This window comes from Penicillium digitatum, chromosome 5, assembly GCF_016767815.1.
Source record: "Penicillium digitatum chromosome 5, complete sequence".
Lineage (NCBI taxonomy): Eukaryota > Fungi > Ascomycota > Eurotiomycetes > Eurotiales > Aspergillaceae > Penicillium > Penicillium digitatum.
In genome coordinates this window covers 1,077,003-1,099,542 of record NC_089388.1, presented here as the reverse complement: position 1 = coordinate 1,099,542, position 22,540 = coordinate 1,077,003, and the positions used below count along the sequence as shown (strand labels likewise).

Below are 22,540 nucleotides of genomic sequence, written 5' to 3'. Positions count from 1 at the left end.
TCTGTATCCCTCTATCCAGGAGGTCATTACATCTAGGAGACCTACAACCCTGAGCTCACCCTTATGAGCCTGTTACTGGTTGGCTGCATCAAAGTGGGCATGAATCCAACGCTGATGCAACCTTCTTACAATGAAATTATTACTAGCAATACCCTGTGAGCTCATCCAGACTTGGGCCAGGTGTGTATGGATCTATTCAGCTGCTTCTATTTTGGTTTTTTTTTTCGTTTTTTGTTTTCTATTTTTCTGATGGTTTTTTCGGGGGGTTTTTTTTCTTCTCTGGTTTTGCTACAAGACCATGGAGATTGCACTGTGATTTCAAGACTCCACTTCAGTCGTCAATAGTGGTCCTGATTCTCAACGCAAATTGCGGATAGGTTCCTTCTCCCCCTTGGGGATGTTGGGGACACAGGTGGCATCGCTAGATCCATTCGCCCCTGGAGTCAAGGAAGCCTCGAGTAAATCCCGAGCAACACGAGTGAGTTGTACAACCTTGCAGGAATGAAACATTTAGAGTCCAATGAGTCCAATAAGTCCAATGACCCTCCAGTGAGTTGTAACAATGTCGACATATGGCGCAAGTCCCGCGTCGACTTAGGGCAACGAAACATCTTTTCGCTCATGTGAGGGTGAAAAGCCTCCATCTGTATGTTGGATGATCTGCCGCTTTTGGGCTCGAAATCTTTTCAACACTGGAATTAAATTTTATATAACGTATCTTATTCTTACTCCGTCATACCTGCTTTGAACACCTTTGTTAAACTCTCTCCTTGACCGCAGAACCGGAGGTTAGACGCGGTGAAAGCAAGTCGCTTGGATCTTCCACCGTCGGAGGAAAACCTGAGCAACCAAAATGTAGATTACAACTGGTTTCTGTGAGTTCTCGTCACGATTGCAATTGCCAATTGCCAATTGCCCAAAATCGAATCTCGAATCTTGAATCTTGAATCTTCAAGATCCAACTCAACCTGTCATGGTGGTTTTTTTTTTTTGTTTTTTCTCTTCTATCGAATCGGTAGCGGTAGTAGGGATTTGCCAACTCGATTCATCCGGGCCAATCATTTCTTTCGACTGCCCTGTTGGGTATGGCCCACATGGAATCCTTTCGGAGTTTTCGGTTGTCATCGGCCCTCTTGATTATGATCGAGGCCGCCAGACTTGAAATTCTGCATATTCCACGACGTGGTGTGGCTCGCGTGGCGGGCGCTGGACCAATGTGCATAAATCGGGATCTGCACCTACAGCTGAAGTGCCTGACGAACAAACCCTCCCCGATGGAGCCGAACGGACTAGGGTAAGGCGGGGAGGTCTCTTTTTTCTTTTCTTTTTCTTGTCTTAGATTTAGAAGTGTGGTTGATGTGTGGCGAATCGTGTGCAGAATATTCCCTCGGCTGATGTATATTTGTGCTCACATGTGCAGTTGATTCCAAATTATCCTGCCGACAGACATTTCGTTTATTTGTACGGAGTCCTCCGTCCAATTTTTTTTCTTTTCGATTTGATGCTCCTTTGTGTCTATGTACCGATTTAAAAATAGGGATTCCTTTTCGTAGCTGTTTGGGCTCCAGCGTGGCAAACTTTCGAAAGTGATCTATCCGGTGATCTGCATTGAGATCAACCTGTAAAGTGTCCACACTGTCACTAGTTTATAACCGACCCTGAATTGCGGGTGCTAAGCAAGCCCGTCAGAAGTGTCAACTAGTCTGTACCGAGTAACTCTTTGGATGCCTAAGCCTACCTGTAATCCCGGCCTTTTCCATGTGGATCCATGAGGATCCTTTCTCCTAATAGGTACATTAGGTACATCGTCCATGCACCTAGCTTAACAACCTGACTAGTGGGGATAGTGACATACAAGTGCTCGCTCTAGATGCGTGCTTATACGAGAGCGACAAGTTTCAGTGGGGAATTTTACCAGAAAAAGAAAGGAACAGAAAACGGGAGGAAGGAAAGGAAAGGAAAGAAAAAAAAAAAAAAAGCAATGCACATACTGCACCACATGAACAACGCATGTTCTTGATGCAACTGGATACCCTCAGAGGAACTATACGAAGCATATACCTTGATCCTCAGGTTTCCCCCTTTTGCGTTGAACATAACCTATTTTCTAGAATGCTACTCAACTTTTCAACTATCGAACGCATAGTGGATGTTACCAATATCCCACTACCAAGCCCAGTGGATAGGTCGCCGGGTTCGGATATGCCCGCATCCCTTGGTGGCCCTTGCAGAAGGGATCATCAGCCCCCCGGTGGCGTATTTACTGTCTTACACATCACCGATCATGGAGGAGATTACATCGTACTTTCGTCCAAATGTCTATCAACTAGCTCCAATTTGATTCTCATGTCCAATAGCCTGCCTGAGGTACAAGATCTAGTAGGATTCTACTTGGAACCGAGGATATATCTTTGACGCTAGCCATGTCCAGATCCTTGTACGGAGTATATTCGGATTTCTCGACCGGGAGATCCGAAGTATGAAGGGTGCGATAACCTCAGCTCGGGGTTTGGCCCCCCACATTCGGGGGATTGAGTTTCTTCTTGATTTCTGAATGACCTCCTATCCCCTCAAACCTAAGACATGATTGTGTCAGATCCCGGCAAATCACATTTCCCATAGCGACCACCGGGCGAGATCGCCATACAAAGTACACTTTCGCTGCGGAAGTCCCTGGACTGCGCTCGTTCGACCCGTCCTAGCTCGCCACAGCTTCCTGATGCAGACCCCGACTCTTGAATTTCCCTACCACGAGCACCCACCAGCAGAGCTTCCACAGTAGATGAGAGAGTGGAGGAAGCAGTCCGGGGTTAGTGCCATGTGTGCATCAGTCGGTGTACATTGCAAACTACAACGGCCTCACGAGGCTATGGCTGTGGCGATCCCCAATGCACCGGAGATATAAGAGCTTATGCTCGCAGTTTGGAGTGAGGGAAATAGGGTATAGTATCCCGTCTGGGCACATCTAATTGATCGCCAGCTCGTTCAGCGGGCTACAAACGGCCAGCAACGTCAGCAACGTCAGCAACGTCAGCAGAGGAACCTCGTAAGCTCGAGGTGGGAAAAGAATCCCATTGGAAATAACGCCATCAGATCTGAATTTGATTCGAGGCAAAACGGCTCAAGCCCCTGATGGCTTGCTCTGAACCGCCATGCCCACGTTCCAGATCATGAGTCTTTCTGATCGGGGCAAGTGCATCTCGCTTGGAAGAGTACTTCTGAGTACAAAGAGAGAGAGAGAGACGGAGGACGGAGTAGACATAATTCCCCTGCATGGATGCCTTTTTGGTACTAGTCAGAGTAATCTAGGCCTTTTCCAGGGGCTACCTTGGTAGTTTAAAATAGAAAAATCAGAAATCGACATGGCAATTCCATCGGAAGTAAAAAAAAAACAGAAAAAAAAAAGAAAGAAAGAAGCACAATCTCTGATCTGACTTGGTTCCACAGGGGGGCCAAGTACACCTGACCCACGTATGGTCTCTCTTCCTCTCCCTTTCATCTACATCCCATGCAAGGAATATCGCATCTATTACTGGATTTTGTAGGGTGTGGCCCATGCAGTCTTCGGCCGGATGTAGCTATTTCCGATGTGTTAAGCAAATAATGCGTTTTTTTTTCATAAAAAAAGACTTGTGCGCAGTTCTTTAAAATGAGACGAGACTGTCCAAGTTCGCTGGCGCTCCTTCACCACTGTCGAATTCATACTGTCGCTCATTCTCTATACGTTAGATCCATACATACCAACTCCACCGACCGGAAAACACGAAACAAGACATAGAAGACAGCTTGATAATACCCATTAGACGTCATGCCTCAATCCACCAAGTGCTATCTTCCCCGGTTCGCGTCGACTGTTGACGGGCCGAAATGCCCAGTCTCCATGAAGACAAGACCCACGGCTGCTCAACATGCGCAGTTATTAACCGCATGGAACGAAGACCGCCTGGACTCAATCTTGCGAGCTACCTGGGCTCTCTTGTTGCATTACTACATCCGCTCCGAGGATATTTGCTTCGGTTACCAACATCTCCAGGGCGACTCGCGCTCTCCGAAATCATCTGAACATCGTTCGACCGGTGTCAACATTTCGACGATTCGTATTTCGATAAACGACAACGATTCTCTCACAGAAGTTGTAGAAAAGGTGCGCGCAAACAGTGCGAATCCACAGGTTAATGGAAGCTCGGAGGCCGTTTCCGAGGCATATCATCCTTTCAACACCATCTTCATGCTGCGAACATATGACCAGCCTGCTTCTGCTTCAAAGCCCATCTTGGCAACAACTCTTCCAGACGAGGTTAGTTCTCCGCCATCTTTTGCGACTGGATTTGCTCCGATCCAGAACCACTTTGGCTAACAACGCGCAGTGTCAAGTCCGTCTACATGTCAAGGTGCTGCGTGGAGACATCAGTATTTTTCTTGAATGGCGCAAGGGTGACATGTCTGGGGAACAGATGAAGAGCGTCGCCACCATTTTTGAGCAGTTGCTTACCAAAATTCTTTCTGCTGAGAACATCGCTATTAGCAAGCTTAATCTGTTCTCAGAGAACGATTGGCAACGCATCCACAAGTGGAACTCCACGTCTCCACAGCTCTACGATCGCTGCATCCACGAAGCCATCCACGATCAAATGTTGAGCGGACCTGATCGTGAGGCTGTCTGTGCGTGGGATGGAAGTTTAACGTTCGCTGAGCTCGACCGGCAAGCGTCGAAGCTTGCATGCCATCTTCGCATGCTGGGAGTAGGGCCGGAAGTCCGCGTGGCTTTGTGTTTCGAGAAATCAGTGAGTGGAATCTTTGATGAAATAACATTGCAGAATGGAGGTGTGTATTCTGACTCCCTAGAAATGGAACATTGTCGCAATGCTTGGCGTGATGAAAGCCGGCGGAGCCTTCGTCCCATTAGACCCGACTCACCCAACTTCCCGACTGCAAGCTCTCATCCAATCGGTTCAGGCGCCGGTTGTGTTGTGCTCGCAGCATCTTTCCAACAAACTTGCCCCGATAGCAGAGAACATCATACCCGTCTGTGCTGATCAATTAGATCCTCTGTCTGACCCCGCAGAGAATCTCATTCTTGCATCTGGTGTCACTAGTCAAAATGCGGCTTATGTTTTGTTCACCTCTGGCTCAACAGGAGAACCTAAGGTTTGTCTCTCATTACTGTCCTCAAACAGAATTTGTTGCAGGAAGTGCTGACTCTTGTTTCGCAGGGAACCCTGCTGGAGCACCGCGCGTTCCTGTCCGGGGCCATGGTGCATGGACCTGGTCTGCACATTTATCGAGAGTCACGATGTCTTCAGTTCGCCGCCCACACCTTTGATGCCAGTTTAGCCGAGTCGTTAACGCCGCTCATACATGGTGCATGTGTGTGCATTCCGAGTGAAGAAGCTCGCCTCAATGACATCGTGACCACCATCAACGAAATGCGAGTCAGTCAAGCCTGCTTCACGCCCTCATTTATCGGCTTTATTGAAATCGAGAGTTTGCCAGGACTGGAGAGTTTGGTCCTGGCTGGAGAGGCAATGTCGCAGTCACAGCTGGCTACTTGGTCTAAAATCAAATTGGTCAATGGCTATGGACCCACCGAGGCTAGTGTGGCATCCGTGCTGAATTCCAATGTTACACCTGACACCGATTGTAAAGATATCGGCCTGCCCATTGGTGTAAGGTCTTGGCTTGTGAACCCTGATAACCACGATGAGCTAGTTCCTGTGGGCTGTCCTGGAGAACTACTTTTGGAGGGCCCACCCCTGGCCCGGTGTTACGTGAACAATCCTCAGAAGACAAACGAATCGTTCATTTTTGACCCTGCTTGGACCATGTTTGACGCTGAAAGTGGCTCTAACCGTAGATTCTACAAGACAGGGGATCTTGTAAGGTACAACTCTGACACCGGTGCCCTTAATTACATCGGGCGCAAGGATACGCAGGTCAAGGTTCACGGACAACGAATTGAGCTCGGTGAAATTGAGAATCAGCTCAGCAGAGATTTGAATGTCAATCATTGCTCTGTCCTTTTCCCCAAGGCTGGTTTCTCCAAGGGTCGCCTGGCAGCCGTCATCTCTTCCACTGGCTTGCTAGCGGAACAGCCTGATTCAGAGTTGGAGCCTCTGCGACTCGTCTCCGCCTCGAAAAAGGCCGGGCTTGTCCCAAAAATCCGAGAGCGCCTGTCCGCTCGTCTACCTACTTACATGGTTCCTCCGGTTTGGTTGTGTGTCGAAGCTTTGCCACTTCTGCCATCAGGGAAGTTAGACCGCAAGGGCATTTCTACTTGGGTCGCGGGAATGGAGAACGACCCAGATCTTCAGAACAATGCCTTTATTGGAGTCGTCGGCACGGAGGCCTCGCAGCCTGCCAACGACAGAGAAGAAGCCCTAGCTGCTGTATATAGCCGTGTCCTCAACATTCCACAGAACCTGCTCGATTTGAACGAAGGCTTCCTTGCCCTAGGCGGTGATTCAATCGCCGCTATGACATGCATCGGTCTCTGCAAGAAACGAGGGTTCTCCCTATCTGTGCAGGAGCTGCTTCGCAGCAAATCAATACGCGACCTTGCCACTCGCGCAAAGACAATCGATCACCTGATGACTTACGAAGAAGCTGTGGATGAACCATTTAGGCTGTCGCCTATCCAGACCCTTCACTTTGGTGTACGGAAGGAGGGCCAAGGCCACTTCAACCAAGGAATTCTCACTCGGTTGAACAAACCTGTCGACGAACGATCCCTGCGTAAGGCTGTCGAAACTTTGGTATCACGGCACTCCATGCTCCGTGCACGGTTCACAGACACAGGATTTGCCACGGCGTCGAGCCAACACATCACCCGCGATATCAAAGGTTCTTACAGATGGAGGATGCACAAACTTGACAGCATGGAAGAGGTCAAGATTCACGTCGCCGACAGCCAGTCATCCATCAACTGCTTCTCGGGGCCGTTGCTTGCTGTCGATTATCTCTTGGTGAAAGGCCAGCCCAATGTATTGTCCATGACAGCCCACCACTTGGTTGTCGATATTGTCTCGTGGAGAATTATTCTGGAAGATTTGGAAGACATCATCTTGAATCCCCAGAAAACAGAAGCCAGTGATAGCTCCTTGCCTTTCCAGACCTGGTGTCGCCTGCAGAATGAGCACTGCAACACCCTCCGAGCTGAGCATAAAATTGCAACCGACACTCTACCTGCAGCCGAGTTTAGTTACTGGGGCCTTCAGAATACTCAAACCACATATGGTAATGTGGATTGTGCCTCATTTGAGATCGATCCTGCTCACACCAATGCCATTCTCCTCGAATGTCACAAAGCTCTTGCTACCGAGCCAATAGACCTCTTTCTCGCAGCAATGCTCCACTCCTTTGGCCACGCCTTTCCCGATCGCTCTCTCCCTACCATCTACAATGAAGGCCACGGACGAGAAGTATGGGACTCGTCCATTGACATTTCGCACACCGTCGGATGGTTCACGATTCTGCATCCAGTTTTCGTCTCCGCATACAAACCAGACAACCCAATCGATACCCTCATGCAGGTGAAGGATCTTCGTCGTCGGGTCGCGGACAACGGTCGTGCAGACTTTTCCAGTCGCGTTCTGCCAGGACAGGACCACCAAGAGCCCCAGCACCCTCACCCCTTTGAGATGTCATTCAACTACGTCGGTCAACATCGAGATTTGCAGAGGCAGGATGGTCTGTTCCAGCTTGTCGATCAGATGGCCGGAGAAGCAGGCCAAGGAGGCGGTGCCGCTGACTTTGGAACTGATACTCCCCGATTTGGTCTGTTCGAGATCTCCGCGATGGTTGTGGCTGGAAAGGTTCGATTCAACTTTTCCTTCAACAAGTTCATGCAGCATCAGAGCCGTATTCATCAATGGGTTTCCGGATGCCAAGAGCTGCTCGTAACTCTCGCCGAGCAGCTTCCTACTCTCGCGCCGCGTTTGACTCTCAGCTCGTTCCCCTTGTTGTCGTTGAGTTACCCTACCCTGGACAAGTTGCTCAATGAGAAGTTGCCTGCTATAGGAATCGCGTCAGTCGACATTGTTGAGGATATTTATCCGTGCTCTCGCATGCAGCAGGGGATACTGCTTGGTCGCAAGCGTGATAGCTCCTATTATGCTGTCCACGACACCTTTGAGATTAAAGCTACTGGATCTAGCAAGCCGAACCTTGATCGCCTGGTCAATGCATGGGAACAGGTCGTTTCTCATCACGCCATGTTCCGAACCATCTTCGTAGAGAATCTCACTCCTCGGCATCCATTCTGCCAGGTCGTGCTGAAGAGCTATGATGCTACTCCTGTCATCTTGCATTCTTCAGGGGAAAGCGATGTGATCGCCACATTTGACATGGAAGACCCCAAGAATTACAGCGATTTTTCACCGGCGCATCGATTCACCATCTGCCAAACACCAACTGGGAGACTTTTTGCTCGCATTGAGATGAGTCATGCTGCGATGGATGGTAACTCGATCTCAATCATACTCCGTGATTTGCAGCTCGCATACGCTAGCAGACTCGAGGAAAGACAAAAGCCTCTGTTCAAGGATTATATGGAGTATCTGCAGGATACGCCGAAAGAAGCCAGCATAAAGTACTGGTGCTCGTACTTGAATCAGGCTAAGCCGTGCCACTTTCCCGCCCTCACTGACGGGCACCAAACGGTCAAGGTCCTTCGATCCATTCCAGTGAACTTCGGTGCCCTCAACGAGCTCCAAACTGTTTGTGATAAGCGTGGAATTACTCTCGCAAATGTCTTCAATGCCGCGTGGGGCCTCACTCTCCGCGCTTTCTGTGGTTGTGACGATGTATCCTTCAGCTACATGGCGTCGCTGCGTGATGTGCCTGCTGAGGGCGTACAGTGGGTCATTGGACCGGTCATTAACCTTCTGGTCTGCCGTATGAAGGTGGCTGATGATGCGAAGCTCAGCGATGTCTTACATAAAGTTCAGAATGACTACTTGGAGAGCCTTCCTTACCGACACACTTCACTTATTGATATTCAGCATGCTTTGAAGCTCTCCGACACCAATTTGTTCAACTCTGGTGTCTCCTACCGCCGTCTTTCCAGTTCTAAGGATGCTACTAGCAGCGACATAGAGTGCGTTGAGGTTGGGTCAATCCACGATCCCGCTGAATTCCCGGTTTTCATCAACATCGAGGCCATGGACACTTACGCTCGCATCGATCTTAACTACTGGACTACCAATCTATCTGACTCACAGGCTGCTAATGTTGCCAATACTTATCTTCGTTGTCTTGAGAATATGGTGTCGAACATTGATGGTGAAATTCGCCAGCTGGACAACCTGAGCGAAGAAAACCGAGCCCAGATCATGGCGTGGAACTGCAAGACCCCGAAGCCGTTTGAGAAGTGCGCACATCACGTTGTCCAAGAAATCGCTAAGAAGCGCCCTGATGCGTTGGCTGTCACTGCCTGGGATGGGAACTTGACTTACTCCAAGTTAGATCAATTCTCTTCTCGTTTGGCAAGCTATCTTGTTACCTTCGGTGTCGGCCCTAACGCCATCATTCCCGTTTGTTTCGAGAAGTCTGTGTGGAACATTGTCTCCACATTGGCAGTCATGAAAGCCGGTGGTGCTTGTATTCCAGTTGACACACCGGAGAGTCTGGCTCTTGTTGAGAAGTGGATCATGGAAAACGCCGTGCAAGTCGCTCTGGCTTCCCCGGAGAAGGCTCGGGCTCTTGAGGATGCCGTTCCATATGTCATCCCCGTAAGCGAGTCTCTTCTCGAGTACCTCGGCGACGAAATCCTCAACCCCGTGGCCCAACCATCCGACATCGCCTATGTCGCTATGACTGCTGGCACCTCTGGCGCCGCGAAGAGTGTCGTCCTCGACCATTCAACTGTCATGACGCGCGCTGAGGCATTTGCTACCACCATGGCAATCGCTGATGTCTCCAGGACTCTGCAGTTCGCGCCGCACACATCCGATGCATATGTCGTCGAGCTATTCGCCACTTTCATGTGGGGCGGTTGTATTTGCGTTCCTGCTGATATTGACCCCATCAGCTTAGCAGCCTCTATGAATGCATTCCACGTCAATGTTGCCAGCATCACCCCAACAGCCGCTAGCTACTTCTTCCCCAAAGATGTTCCGGGATTGAGGTCAATTGCCCTGGGTGGTGAAGTAGTTTCTCAGAATGTTCTCGACCACTGGCAGACCGACGATCTCCAATTGCAGGTTTTGTATGGAACAAGTGAGAGCTCGGCTGCCTCCTTCCTTGTGTTTTGTTCTCAGGATGAAAACGAGGCTGCCCTTATTGGAAAGAGCACGTCTTGCGTCTCATGGGTTGTGGACCCTTCCAACCACAATCGCCTTGTCCCGATCGGCAGCGTCGGAGAATTAGTGCTCGAGGGGCCTGTTCTTGCCCGGGGCTATCTCGACAACCAGTCCGGAGAGAGCGATGCCTTTATTAACAACCCTTCCTGGCTTTCTGTCCAACGAGAAGGTGCCAAGCACCGCATGTTCAAGACCGGAGATCTTGTGAGGTACAAATCCAACGGCTCTCTAGTTTTCGTCGGTCGAAAGAACGATAGGCATGCATGTGCCTTAGCTAGCAATCTTACTCAGACCCAGGCGCGCATTGACTCCTTCCTGGACCACAAGAAGAAGTGCGTTGTGGAGAGTGTCCAGCTGCAACGCGAAAATGTGAACATAGAAGCTCTTGTTGCCTTCGTGGTTTCGTCGAACACCAGCCCGGTGACTTTCGGAGATTGTGTCCTCCAGTCCACGACACCTCAACTGACAGACACTATCTCTAGCCTGCACATCAATCTGAGCACCAGTCTTCCTGGTAGCAAGGTCCCAAGTTTCTACATCCCCGTTTCCTCCCTCCCTTTGACCTTCTCTGGAAAGCTAAACCGCCAGGCCCTCAGAACCGAAACACGAGCGCTTTCGAGTAGTGCACTCGAAGCCTTTGAAATCAAACGCTGGAACGGAACCAAGACTGGTAAACATCTTTCACGTCATGCAAGTCTCTCTGAGGCCAACGTTGCTTTCTGGAAGGAGTACCTCGCTGATGTTGAGCCCTGTGTCTTCCCGGCGCTTTCCCACGAGGCAAGCGACAATTGCCGATCTACCCGCACTCTCAATAAGCAGACAGCCAGCATCCACGCTTTCAGCAGATTATCTGGTCTCCCTGCAGAAATTCTCTTCCAGTTTGCCTGGGCCCTCGTGCTCCGGTGGTACGTTGGCTCTGACGATGTGTGCTTTGGGTATTCCACCTCACCCTCAGAGACGAAAGTGGAGGCCGAAGGCGTTGCCACCTGCCGCTTCCTTGTGCAGAACGACCGGAAGGTGCAAGACACTCTTGAGAACGCAAAGAAAGACTCCGAGAAAATTGCATTGAATATCGCTGCATTGGACGCCGTAAAAGACCAGCTTGGGCTCGATAATACAGCACTCTTCAACACCTCCATGATTTATCGCACGGCTTCCAATCCCTCAAAAGGAATTAACCGCGAACCATCCAGCTCTAGTTCTTATAAGATCTTGGTTGAAGCCGAAGTCTCTCATTCACACGCACAGATTCACTTCAACTACTCCTCAGAAACTCTTTCCTCCTTCCTGGTCAATCATGTCATGGACATGTTCGACCAAGTTTTGGACGATCTGATCGCTCACAACCTCAATGACCGTACGATCGGAGATATCAATGTATTCACCGAGCGCTCAGCTCGTCAAATCTGCGACTGGAATGCCGCATCACCTCCTAGATTGGAAAAGTGCGCCGACGAGCTCATTCAGCAGCAGGCGCTTCTTCACCCTCGTGCAGAAGCCATCTGCTCTTGGGACAAGAATTTCACTTACGGACAGCTTGAGATTGTCTCCAGTCGCTTGGCCCGCCATCTCTCCTATCTTGGAATCAAGCCTGAAGCATTCGTCGTGCTGTGCTTCGAAAAGTCAGCTTGGGCTGTTGTTGCCCAACTGGCTGTTCTCAAGGCGGGTGGAGCTTTCGTCTCGATTGACCCATCCCATCCTGATTCGCGACTGAAGATGCTCATTGATGAAATTGACACCAATCTTGTCTTGTGCTCATCTTCAATCCACGCAAAAATCTCGACGCTCTGCGCAAAATCGTTTGCTGTCTGCCAAATCTCAATCTCCCAACTTTCTGACTCGCCCCTGGCTTTGCCTGGAGTTCGCCCTACGCCGGAAAATGCTGCATACGCTATTTTTACATCTGGTACTACTGGAAAGCCGAAGGCAACTGTTGTCGAGCATACTGGCCTTGTCACCACAGCGATCGCTTTGATCGATGCCCTCCACCTGAACTCCACTACCCGTGCTTTGCAGTTCTCTAACTACACTTTCGACGTCAGTGTAATGGAGATTTTGATGATTCTTATTACTGGTGGTTGTATCTGTATCCCCAGCGAAGAGGAACGTATGAACAACCTGGGTGGTGCTATTCGCCGTATGGAAGCGACCTCCATTTCGGCACCTCCTGCCATCGTCAATACCCTTGAGCCAAAAAACGTTCCTAGCCTCAAGGTTATAATCACGGGAGGCGAGAAGATGCCCGCCAACCACATCGACCGCTGGGCAGACCGGTGTGTCATCAACGCCTATGGACCCTCCGAGGCCACTGTTGTTGCCACAGTCGGTGTCAAGGTTGATCGGGATGGCAACCGCATCAACAATGATCCCACATCCATCGGAACTTCTCCAAATTGCAGAGTCTGGATCGTCGATCCCAACAACTACGACCGCTTGCTTCCCGTTGGCGCTGTCGGTGAATTGATTCTCGAAGGAAGCAATATTGCTCGAGGATACCTTGGGAACGAGGAAAAGACCAAGGCAGCTTTCTTCGAGAAACCTGCTTGGAACCGTCACCCTGGCTTGCAGGGCGTGTTCAAGCGCAACGACCGCTTGTACCGCACTGGTGATCTCGTTCGCTACAGCAACGACGGCAGTCTGGCCTTCATCTCTCGGAAAGACACTCAGATCAAATTCAATGGCCAGCGCATTGAACTCGAGGAGATCGAACAACAATGTCTAAGCTGCCTACCTGAGGACTCTCAGGTCGCTGTCGATGTCGTTGTTCCCGAGGAACGGACCATCGCCAAGGGCCTTGCCGCATTCTTCACCATCCATGACCCAGATTCCAACGGGGGCAGTAGTGATCAATTCGCCCCCACTATCCCTGGAGCCGATCCCCTCCTACTGCCCATCTCTGTGTCGAATATGGATGCCATTCAGAAGTTGAAGGGATGTCTGCCCGACCTTCTGCCGCAGAGCATGATGCCCCGACTCTTCTTCCCTATCCGCAACTTGCCCTTCACTTCCTCGGGGAAAATTGACCGCCGAAGACTGCGGGCCATGGTCCAAACCTTGTCCAAAGATACCCTTAAGTCTTACATTACCTTCAACATCTCCGACAAAAGAAATGTCTCCTCAGCTACCGCTTTAGAGACCAAGCTTGTGGCTCTTGTAGAAAAGACCCTCGAGCTCGAAGTTGGCTCCGTGACCACCGATGACAGCTTCTTCGGTCTGGGTGGTGATTCCTTGTCCGCGATGAACCTTGTCGGCGCTGCCCAAGCAGAAGGCATTGCACTCACCGTCTCAAGCATCTTCAACTCGCCAATCTTGATTGACATGGCCAAGAGCTGTGTCGTGTCTGAAGCTATCGAACTCAAGAAAGAAACCACCTTAGCGTTCTCCCTGTTGCCCTCTGGAGTCAACCTCGAAGACTTGATTGATGAAATAACCGATAACTGCGAAGTTTCCAAGGACCTTATCAGTGACATCTATCCATGCAGCGCTGTTCAGGAGGGTCTTCTGACGCTCTCTATCAAGCATCACGGTGCTTATGTTGCTCAACCCACGTTCCGCCTTGCTCCTGGCATTGATATTGGTAGATTTAAGCAGGCCTGGCAACAAACCGTGGCAGACCTGGAAATTCTCCGCACTCGTATTGTCCACACGGAAGCTATGAACTTTGCGCAAGTTATCTTGAAGAATGGTCCTATCTCCTGGGTCGAAGCTGAGTCGTTCGACGCTCTGCCCAACGACATCCTTCATCTGCCGAAGCAAAATGGAGCGCCTTTAACTGGTTATGCCATGGTGCAGCCCCCTGACTCCTCTGATAGCTACTTTGTGTGGTCCGTTCATCACGCCCTTTATGACGGCTGGAGCATTCCTTTGGTTTTCCGCAAGGTCGAAGAGAACTACTTTGCTTCGCAGACCAAGCGTGCTTGCATGCCTTACAGTTTGTTCATCAACTACTTGGCGAAGAAGAATATGGAGGAGTCTGATTCTTTCTGGAAGTCTTATCTAACCGACCTGTCGAGCACTGCTTTCCCTCTTAACAAGAATGCGGTACCTGATGCCATGCGTGCTGGCAACACGCAGCATCACAGCATGAGGGTTTTCCGAAGTCGTGACAGCGTCGACTTTACGATACCTGTCCTCATGCGCGCTGCGTGGGCAATCGTTATTGCGACCCACACTGCGTCTGGTGATGTCTGCTTCGGCGAAACGTTGTCGGGCAGAAACATTGACCTTCCCGGTGTTGCAGATATTGCTGGTCCAGTTTTAACCACAGTCCCCACCCGTGTCCAAGTTGATAATGCCATGTCAACTATGGAGTACCTGCAGAAGATCCACCAGTCTACTACCGAGATGATCCCCCACTTGCATTCTGGTCTTCAACGTATCCGGCAGCTGAACAAGAATACCGCCACAGGCTGCGATTTCAAGAACCTGCTTGTAATTCAGCCTGGTGATGGTGAGCTTGACAACAAGATCTGGATCGACGAGAAACGTGAAACGAGCGAAGACTTCTTCACTCACCCCCTTGTTGTGGAATGCGGTGTTACTAAGACTAACATTTCCTTCACTGTCCACCATGATGAGCTTGTCATAAACGGATGGCAGACTAAGCGCATCACTGCACAGTTTGCTCATGTTCTGCAACAATTGATCGCCATGCCCAAGAACAGCATGAGCAAGCTCGGAGACTTGGAAGTCATCAGTCCCGAAGACAAGGCTGAAATTGGAACATGGAACCAACGTACACCGCTCACCGTGGAACGGACTGTTCATGATATTATTCGTGAGAAGTGTGACGAGACTCCAAACGCCCAGGCTGTCTGTGCCTGGGATGGTGATCTCACCTTTAAAGAATTTTGGGACCTTGCATCTGGCTTCGCCAACTACCTTGTCTCTCGTGGAGTTGGCCCAGAGGTATTTGTTCCAGTATGTTTGGACAAGTCAGCTTGGGCAATGGTCACCCTCATAAGTGTTCTCATCGCTGGTGGTGGGTACGTGCCTTTGGACCCCTCTCACCCTACCTCGCGACACGAGGAAATTCTTGCCGATGTCGGTGCCACCATGATACTGTGCACCCCAAACTATGCAAACCGTTACAGCCGAGTTGTGAAGACGGTTGTCCCCATCAGCAAGGAGACTATCAAAGCATATGGCGCCCTTAAGTCATCTGCCCGTCGCCAGACTCAAATCAAACCCTCCAACATGGCCTATGCTCTATTTACCTCTGGTAGCACCGGTCGAGCCAAGGGAATCATTGTCGAACACCGTAACGTCGTCAGCAGCATCATGGCATTCGCGCCGTGGGTTCGCATGGATGAGACTTCGAGAGTATTCCAATTTGCCTCCTTGACTTTCGACGCTGCTGTCATGGAGACTATTGCAATTCTAATGCTCGGAGGTACTATCTGCGTGCCTAGCGAGGATGATCGTCTCAACGACGTTGCCGGTGCAATCCGGCGCCTAAATGTCACTTGGACTTTCCTCACCCCCTCGATTGCAAGCATCATCGAGCCATCTTCGGTGCCTTCCCTGAAGCACCTTGTTTGCGGTGGCGAGAAGATGTCAAATGAGGTCATCACGAAGTGGGCCAACTCAGTTCACCTCATGAACGGATACGGACCCACCGAGACCTGTGTCTTCGCTGTGGTCGATAATGCAGTCGCCACGAATCGTGATCCCGGGCGTATCGGTTATGGTATTCCCAGCACTCTCACCTGGATTGTTGACCCAGACAACCACGATCGGCTGACTCCCCTGGGTGCAGTCGGTGAACTTGCACTCGAAGGCGCTCCCTTGGCCAGGGAGTACCTCAAAAACCCCGAGAAGAATGCAGAAGCATTCACCACAGACCCTGCCTGGATTAAGGACTTCGCGCCCACGGTCTTAGGTCCTCGCCGAATCTACAAGACTGGTGATCTCTGCTACTACAACCCTGATGGCTCTGTGCAGTACATCAGCCGGAAGGATCACCAAGTCAAGCTGCATGGTCAGCGTATGGAGCTTGGTGAGATCGAGCATCGCCTTTCTGAGGATGCCCTAACTCGCCACGCTGTCGTTGTTCTCCCAAAGAATGGCCCGCTTAAGCAGCGGCTGGTTACAGTTCTGTCTTTGAATAGTGTCGCAGCCGATACAAAGTTGATTTCCGATAAGCCCTGCGAGCTTGTTGATGAGGATGAGCTTGAGCGTCATGCTTACAACGAGCTAGTCGAGGTCCAGACGAACCTTGAGAACCAGCTGCCCATTTACATGGTCCCGCAGACTTGGGCTCTCATCAAGAAGCTTCCTATGCTCGTTTCTGGAAAGCTCGACCGCAAGAAGATCACCGCTTGGGTTGAGGATATTGATGATGTGTCTTATGACCGTATCATGGCTGATTACGATCGTATCAAGCGTGGCAAGACCCAAGAGAAGCGACAAGAAAAGCAGGAGAAGAACGGATCGCTCGATACTGTCCGCGACATCTTTGCACAGGTGTTGAATATCTCCCTTCAGAAAGTCAATGTCGACCGCTCTTTTGTCAGCTTGGGTGAGTATTCAATCTTCTCGAAATGGTGAACATGCTAACCCGTTCTCGCAGGCGGGGACAGTATTACTGGAATGGCTGTCATTTCTCGCGCTCGCAAGCAAGGACTTGTTCTGACACTACACGACATTTTGCAGAGCAGATCGGTGAAGGAACTTGCTCAAACCGTTAGTTCCAAGGTGCCTGTTGCTCGGCGCGAAGAGAAGTCCGGCGAAGGCTTTACGCTTTCGCCTGTCCAGCTTCTCTACTTCCAGAGCTCCGACTCTTTCAAGGGCACCGCGCGTTTCAACCAGAGCATTACTGTTCGCATCGTTCGCCGTTGTGAGGGCGAGGTACTAAAACGCGCTCTCAAGGCTGTTGTCAGCCAGCATGCCATGTTCCGCGCACGCTTCAGCAAATCTAGTGATGGCACCTGGCAACAGAAAACTGCAGCGGTAAGCTCACTGCAAAGGAGTTATCTAATATTGTCTAACTTTATGATGCAGGAGGTCGATGAATCTTTCCGATTCCGCGTTCACTCCGTGGGCGATAACCGGGCTATGGTTCCGAAGATCGCTGACAGTCAGACATGTCTGGATCCTCTCAATGGACCTATCCTAGCAGCCGACCTCTTTAACCTTCGCACCGGTGGTCAGGTCCTATTCCTTGTCGCTCACCATCTTTGCATCGACATGGTATCCTGGCGCATTGTGCTCCAGGACCTTGAAGAGCTCGTTGTCTCTGGATCTCTTTCACTCGAAAAGCCATTATCCTTCCAAAGCTGGTGTGCCATGCAAACTGAGCGAGCCAAGACGCACGATTCGACTATCTCCCTGCCTTTCACCATCGAGAAGCCGAACTTGCTTTACTGGGGCATGCAAGAGTCTCTAAATGTTTACGGTGACATCAAGATGGAATCCTTCTCGTTGAGCGAAGATACCACTCAATTTATCCTGGATGGCTGCCACAATGTCTTCCGAACTGATACTGTTGACATCTTGCTGTCTGCTATTATTCATTCCTTCGGTCGCACCTTCACTGATCGCAAGGTGCCGACTATTTATAACGAAGGACATGGTAGAGAACCTTGGGAGGCCGAAATTGATCTTTCTAGAACAGTTGGCTGGTTTACCACAATGGCGCCTTTATTAGTGGACTCGGAAGCTCGTAAGTTCGCCTTGACTCATCCCGCCGATACGAATGCTGACAAGAAAAGGTGCCCTCAACGAAATTATTAAGCGTGTCAAGGATATCAGACGCAAGACCGCAGACAATGGACGTCCTTACTTCGCAAAAAGCCTGCTTCATGACCAGGCTGCAGATTTCCCTGTCCCGTTGGAAATCCTGTTCAACTACCTGGGTAAAATGCAGCAACTTGAGCGGGACGACTCATTGTTCCATCACCACGGTAGCGTCTTTGATAGCTCTGACTTTGCTGTCGCAGGTGATATGGGCCCCAAGACTGCTCGGTTCGCTCTCTTCGAAGTATCTGCAATTGTCATCAAAGACCGTCTCAACGTTGCTTTCACTTACAACAGCCAAATGCAGCACGGGGGCTCAATTCGCCGCTGGATTGCCCAGTGTAAGCAGACCCTCGAAAAGGATCTCCTCACACTGAAAACTGCTACTCCCGAGCCCACTCTCAGCGATTACCCCCTCCTTCCTATCAACTACCACGGTCTCCAGATGCTCACAGCCAGCACCTTCCGCAAGGCTGGCATTCGGAACAAGGATGATGTCGAGGACATCTATCCCTGTTCTCCCATGCAGGAGGGCCTCCTGCTCAGCCAGCTCCGCGATCCTAATGCCTACATGTTTCACACCGTGTTTGAAATCAAGGATACAAAATCTGGAAAGGTCGATGCCGAAGGAGTTGCTCGCGCCTGGCAAGTCCTTGTTGACCGTCACCCAGTACTAAGAACCATCTTCGTTGACAGTAATTACACTGGTGGATCCTTCGATCAACTAGTACTGAACAAAATTTCTGATAATATTCTCCGCGTGGAATGCGAAAATGCACAGGTTGAAGAAAAGCTTGCTGCCATCTCTCTTCGTGACAGAAACGCGATGCGCCAATCAAAACTTTCCCACCAACTTACTGTCTGCAAAACAAATACCGGACGTGTGGTTCTCAAGCTTGAGATCAACCATGCCATCATTGATGGTGGCTCAGTGGATGTAATCCTTCGTGATCTCACTCTCGCGTACGAGAGAAAGATTTCCGAGGGTTCAGGCCCTCTCTTCAGCGACTACATCAAGTTCATCAGAACTCAGAGTCAGAGTGATGCTCTTATTCACTGGAAGCGATACCTCGATGGAGTTCACCCATGTCACCTCGCTCAATCGGCTGTTTTCGAAGCTAAGAGAGAACTAAAGGGTGTCATGATGAACTTCCAACGATTCCCCGAGCTACTCAAGTTCTGCGAGTGCAGCTCTGTGACTCTCGCCAACTTGACCCTATCCGCCTGGGCCATCGTCCTGCGACAGTTCACTGGCTCCGATGACGTTTGTTTTGGGTATCTTTCTGCCGGTCGCGATGCCCCTGTCAATGGCATTCAAGACATGGTCGGAATCTTTATTAATATGCTTTGCTGTCGAGTCCAGTTCTCTGACCAGCAGACCCTAACTGATGTGTCTAAGAATGTTCAAGATGATTACATTCGATGTATTCCGCACCAAAGCTGCTCTCTGGCAAGCATTCAGCATGAGCTTGGTTGGCAGGGACAGTCCCTCTTTAATACTACATTGTCAATTCAAAACCACTCTGTTGCAGGTGGTGCTAAGGAAAAGGGGTTGTCTTTCGATCTTCAGCACGCACATGATCCTAGCGAGGTAATTGCCGATCCTTGCATTGAGTTATTTTAACTACCACTAACTGAATCCAGTATGCGGTTACTGTGAATGTTGAGATTGCCCGAGGCCAGGAGGGGATTCTTTTGAGATACTGGAACGATGTTGTGTCTGACGAACAGGCTCAATCCCTTGCTGAAACTATCGCCAAAGTTTTCTCTGGATTCATTGAATCCCCGGCTGCGACTTTGTCGCAGTCTACGTTCTCTGCAGCGGCTGAGCCCGAGTTATTGGATTGGGATCGCTCCCAAACCACGCTGGCTGACAAGGCAAAGTCGACCGGAGATGCGATTGACAGTTGTGCTATTCAGAAGATAATTGATGATCGTGTTCATGAGATCATTGGTCAGATGTTGAGAGAAGGAAAACTGACCGTGCCTCCCATTAGTACGGAAGGGTTGTCAAGCTATGGCGGTCACACTGACACCGTACCCGACTCGCCGTACCAGTTAGGTGTGCAGGAAGCAGATGATTCGGGTGTTTGTTCGGCAACTTCCTGTTCTAGTGAGGATGGGATGTCGGCCGATATGGAAAGGAAATTGTGGAATCTTTGGAGCACAGCCCTTGGTCTTTCACCCAACGTGGTGAGGCATCAGGAAAGCTTCTTCAAGTTGGGCGGTGACAGCATCACCGCCATGAAAATGGTCAGTGCCGCTCGCGAAGAGGGCTTGGTCCTTACTGTTGCAGATGTCTTCAACAATCCTGTCTTCGAGGATATGCTGACAACAGTGCGAGCTGCGAATGTCACCCAGCAAATTTTGAATGTTGATCTCAAGTCTGGCGCCCACAAGGAGGTTGATAGTGACTTGCTCAATATCACGCCTACTGAACTGGGTCCCAGCCCCTCAACTGAGAGCCTTGAGTATCTCAGGCCATCGTGTGTCGACGATGCTGCGGTCCAGAGCGGCATCTGTCCCAAGATTGGTGTCTTCAAGGGTGGCATTGCCGATGTTCTCCCTGTCACTGACTTCCAGGCGATGTCTCTGACGGCAACCCTCTTCAAGTCCCGATGGATGCTTAATTACTTTTATCTTGAGGGCAATGGTTCCCTGGACCTCAGACGCCTTCGCGAGAGTTGCTTGAAGGTTGTGGCTGCTTTTGATATTCTGCGCACAGTCTTTGTATGCTTCCATGACCAGTTCTTCCAGGTCGTGCTGCGTAAGATTCGCCCCAGCATATTTGTTTATGAGACCGACCGTGCCCTTGATGAATTCACCATGACCCTTCAGCAGAGAGATCGTGAATACGGATCTCGAGAAGGCGAGCAGTACGTGCAGTTCTATGTTGTCAAGAAGAAAGGCAGTGACCAACACCGCATCTTGATTCGCCTTTCTCACACTCAGTACGATGGAGTTTGTTTGCCCAAGATCATGTCAGCCATTAAGCACGGATATGAAGGCACTCCGTTGCCACCGGCTACTCCATTCGCTGGCTACCTGCGACAGTTGCCGGGAACAATCACCCCAGACCATTACCGCCACTGGACCGATCTTCTCAAAGGTTCTCAAATGACCCAAGTCGTCCGCAGAAAGGGTACCAGCATGTTCCAGAATGTCGGAGCATTCACCGAGATTCACAGAAAGATTGAGATCTCACCCACTGCCCTCGGAAATGTGACTATCGCAACTGTCATGCAGGCTGCTTGGGCCTTGGCCCTTGCCAAGCTGTCCGCCCAATCCGATGTTGTCTTTGGTCTGACCATCAGCGGTCGCAACGCCACAGTGCCCGGTATTGAGAGCACCGTTGGGCCTTGCGTTAATGTCATCCCCGTGCGTGTCAAGCTCGACGAGAAATGGACCGGTGTCGATCTCTTCCGCTACCTCCAAGACCAGCAGGTCTCCAACATGCCTTTCGAATCTCTCGGCTTCCGCGAGATCATCAAGCAATGTACCGATTGGCCCGACTGGACCTACTTTACCACCTCCGTCTTCCACCAGAATGTCGACTACGAGGGAACCATGGAGCTCGACAACAACAAGTATCGCATGGGTGGTGTCGGTGTCAATGACAACCTCGCCGATCTCACCATGGTGTCGCGCCCCTCTGGTGAACGTGGCCTCGATGTCACCCTCGGGTACTCCGAAAAAGGACCTGTGATGCCATTCTTTGCATCTAAGGTGCTCGACATGGCCTGTGAGATTGCCCAATCGCTCGTTGCCAATCCAACCGCCTCGCTACCCTCCGCTAGCATGCTACGCTCTCTACCTTTACAGACAATCGACGACCTGTCTCGACCATCAGACGAACACTTCCTCAGCGCACACCTCAAGTCGCGCTCAATTGCAGAGCTGCTTGTACACTCGGACATTCTGTCTCATTCGTGGCACCGAGTCCTACCAAGCCGCACTGCCATAGCTTCCGTTGACCCAGACACTGATGAAAAGCCAGCCACCCAACCCAACTTCCAGTTGGACTCATCATTCTTTGACCTCGGCGGTGACGTCTTCCATCTGGCCCAGCTTACCTGGCTTCTTGAGCAAGAGGGTCTCAAGGTCCGTCTCGAGGATCTAATCGAACATCCCTCTTTCCTGGGCCAAATGGCCGTGCTGGCTTTGCACAACGCCAAGCACCAAGATGAAATTCCAAACGAGTCTCTTGCTACTGGTGCTGCATCGCCTGATCCTGTCGCTCGCATCGAAAAGAAGAAGACATGGTCGAAGGCCATGACCATAGCACGAAAGCTGACTGGACGAAACACAATCACTGCTCGTGCTTGATAACGTCTCCGCGAAGAAAAACAAAATAGCAAAACAAGTTGTGGATCTCAAGTTGCAACCCCCCCCCAGAAAATACCCAGAAACGTCTGTTTGCATGCTCATTTCCTACATCTCTATTTTCATGTTGCACGTTTTGTATTCTGAATGTCTTCATTGGATTTTGTGGTTTTGGTCTTTTG

The 22,540-nt window shown here is 50.5% G+C and overlaps 1 protein-coding gene across 1 annotated transcript; it reads left to right on the top strand.

Moving 5' to 3' along the window:
* Positions 1–3,808: 3,808 nt before the first annotated feature.
* Pdw03_1599 (Nonribosomal peptide synthase Pes1) lies at positions 3,809–22,361 on the top strand (the record flags this gene model as incomplete). Its single annotated transcript, XM_014683135.1, has 8 exons — positions 3,809–4,297; positions 4,368–4,784; positions 4,846–5,148; positions 5,214–16,818; positions 16,870–17,249; positions 17,301–17,961; positions 18,011–19,626; positions 19,680–22,361. 8 exons carry the CDS (start codon positions 3,809–3,811, stop codon positions 22,359–22,361), a joined length of 18,153 nt encoding a protein of 6,050 aa, XP_014538621.1.
* Positions 22,362–22,540: the final 179 nt, after the last annotated feature.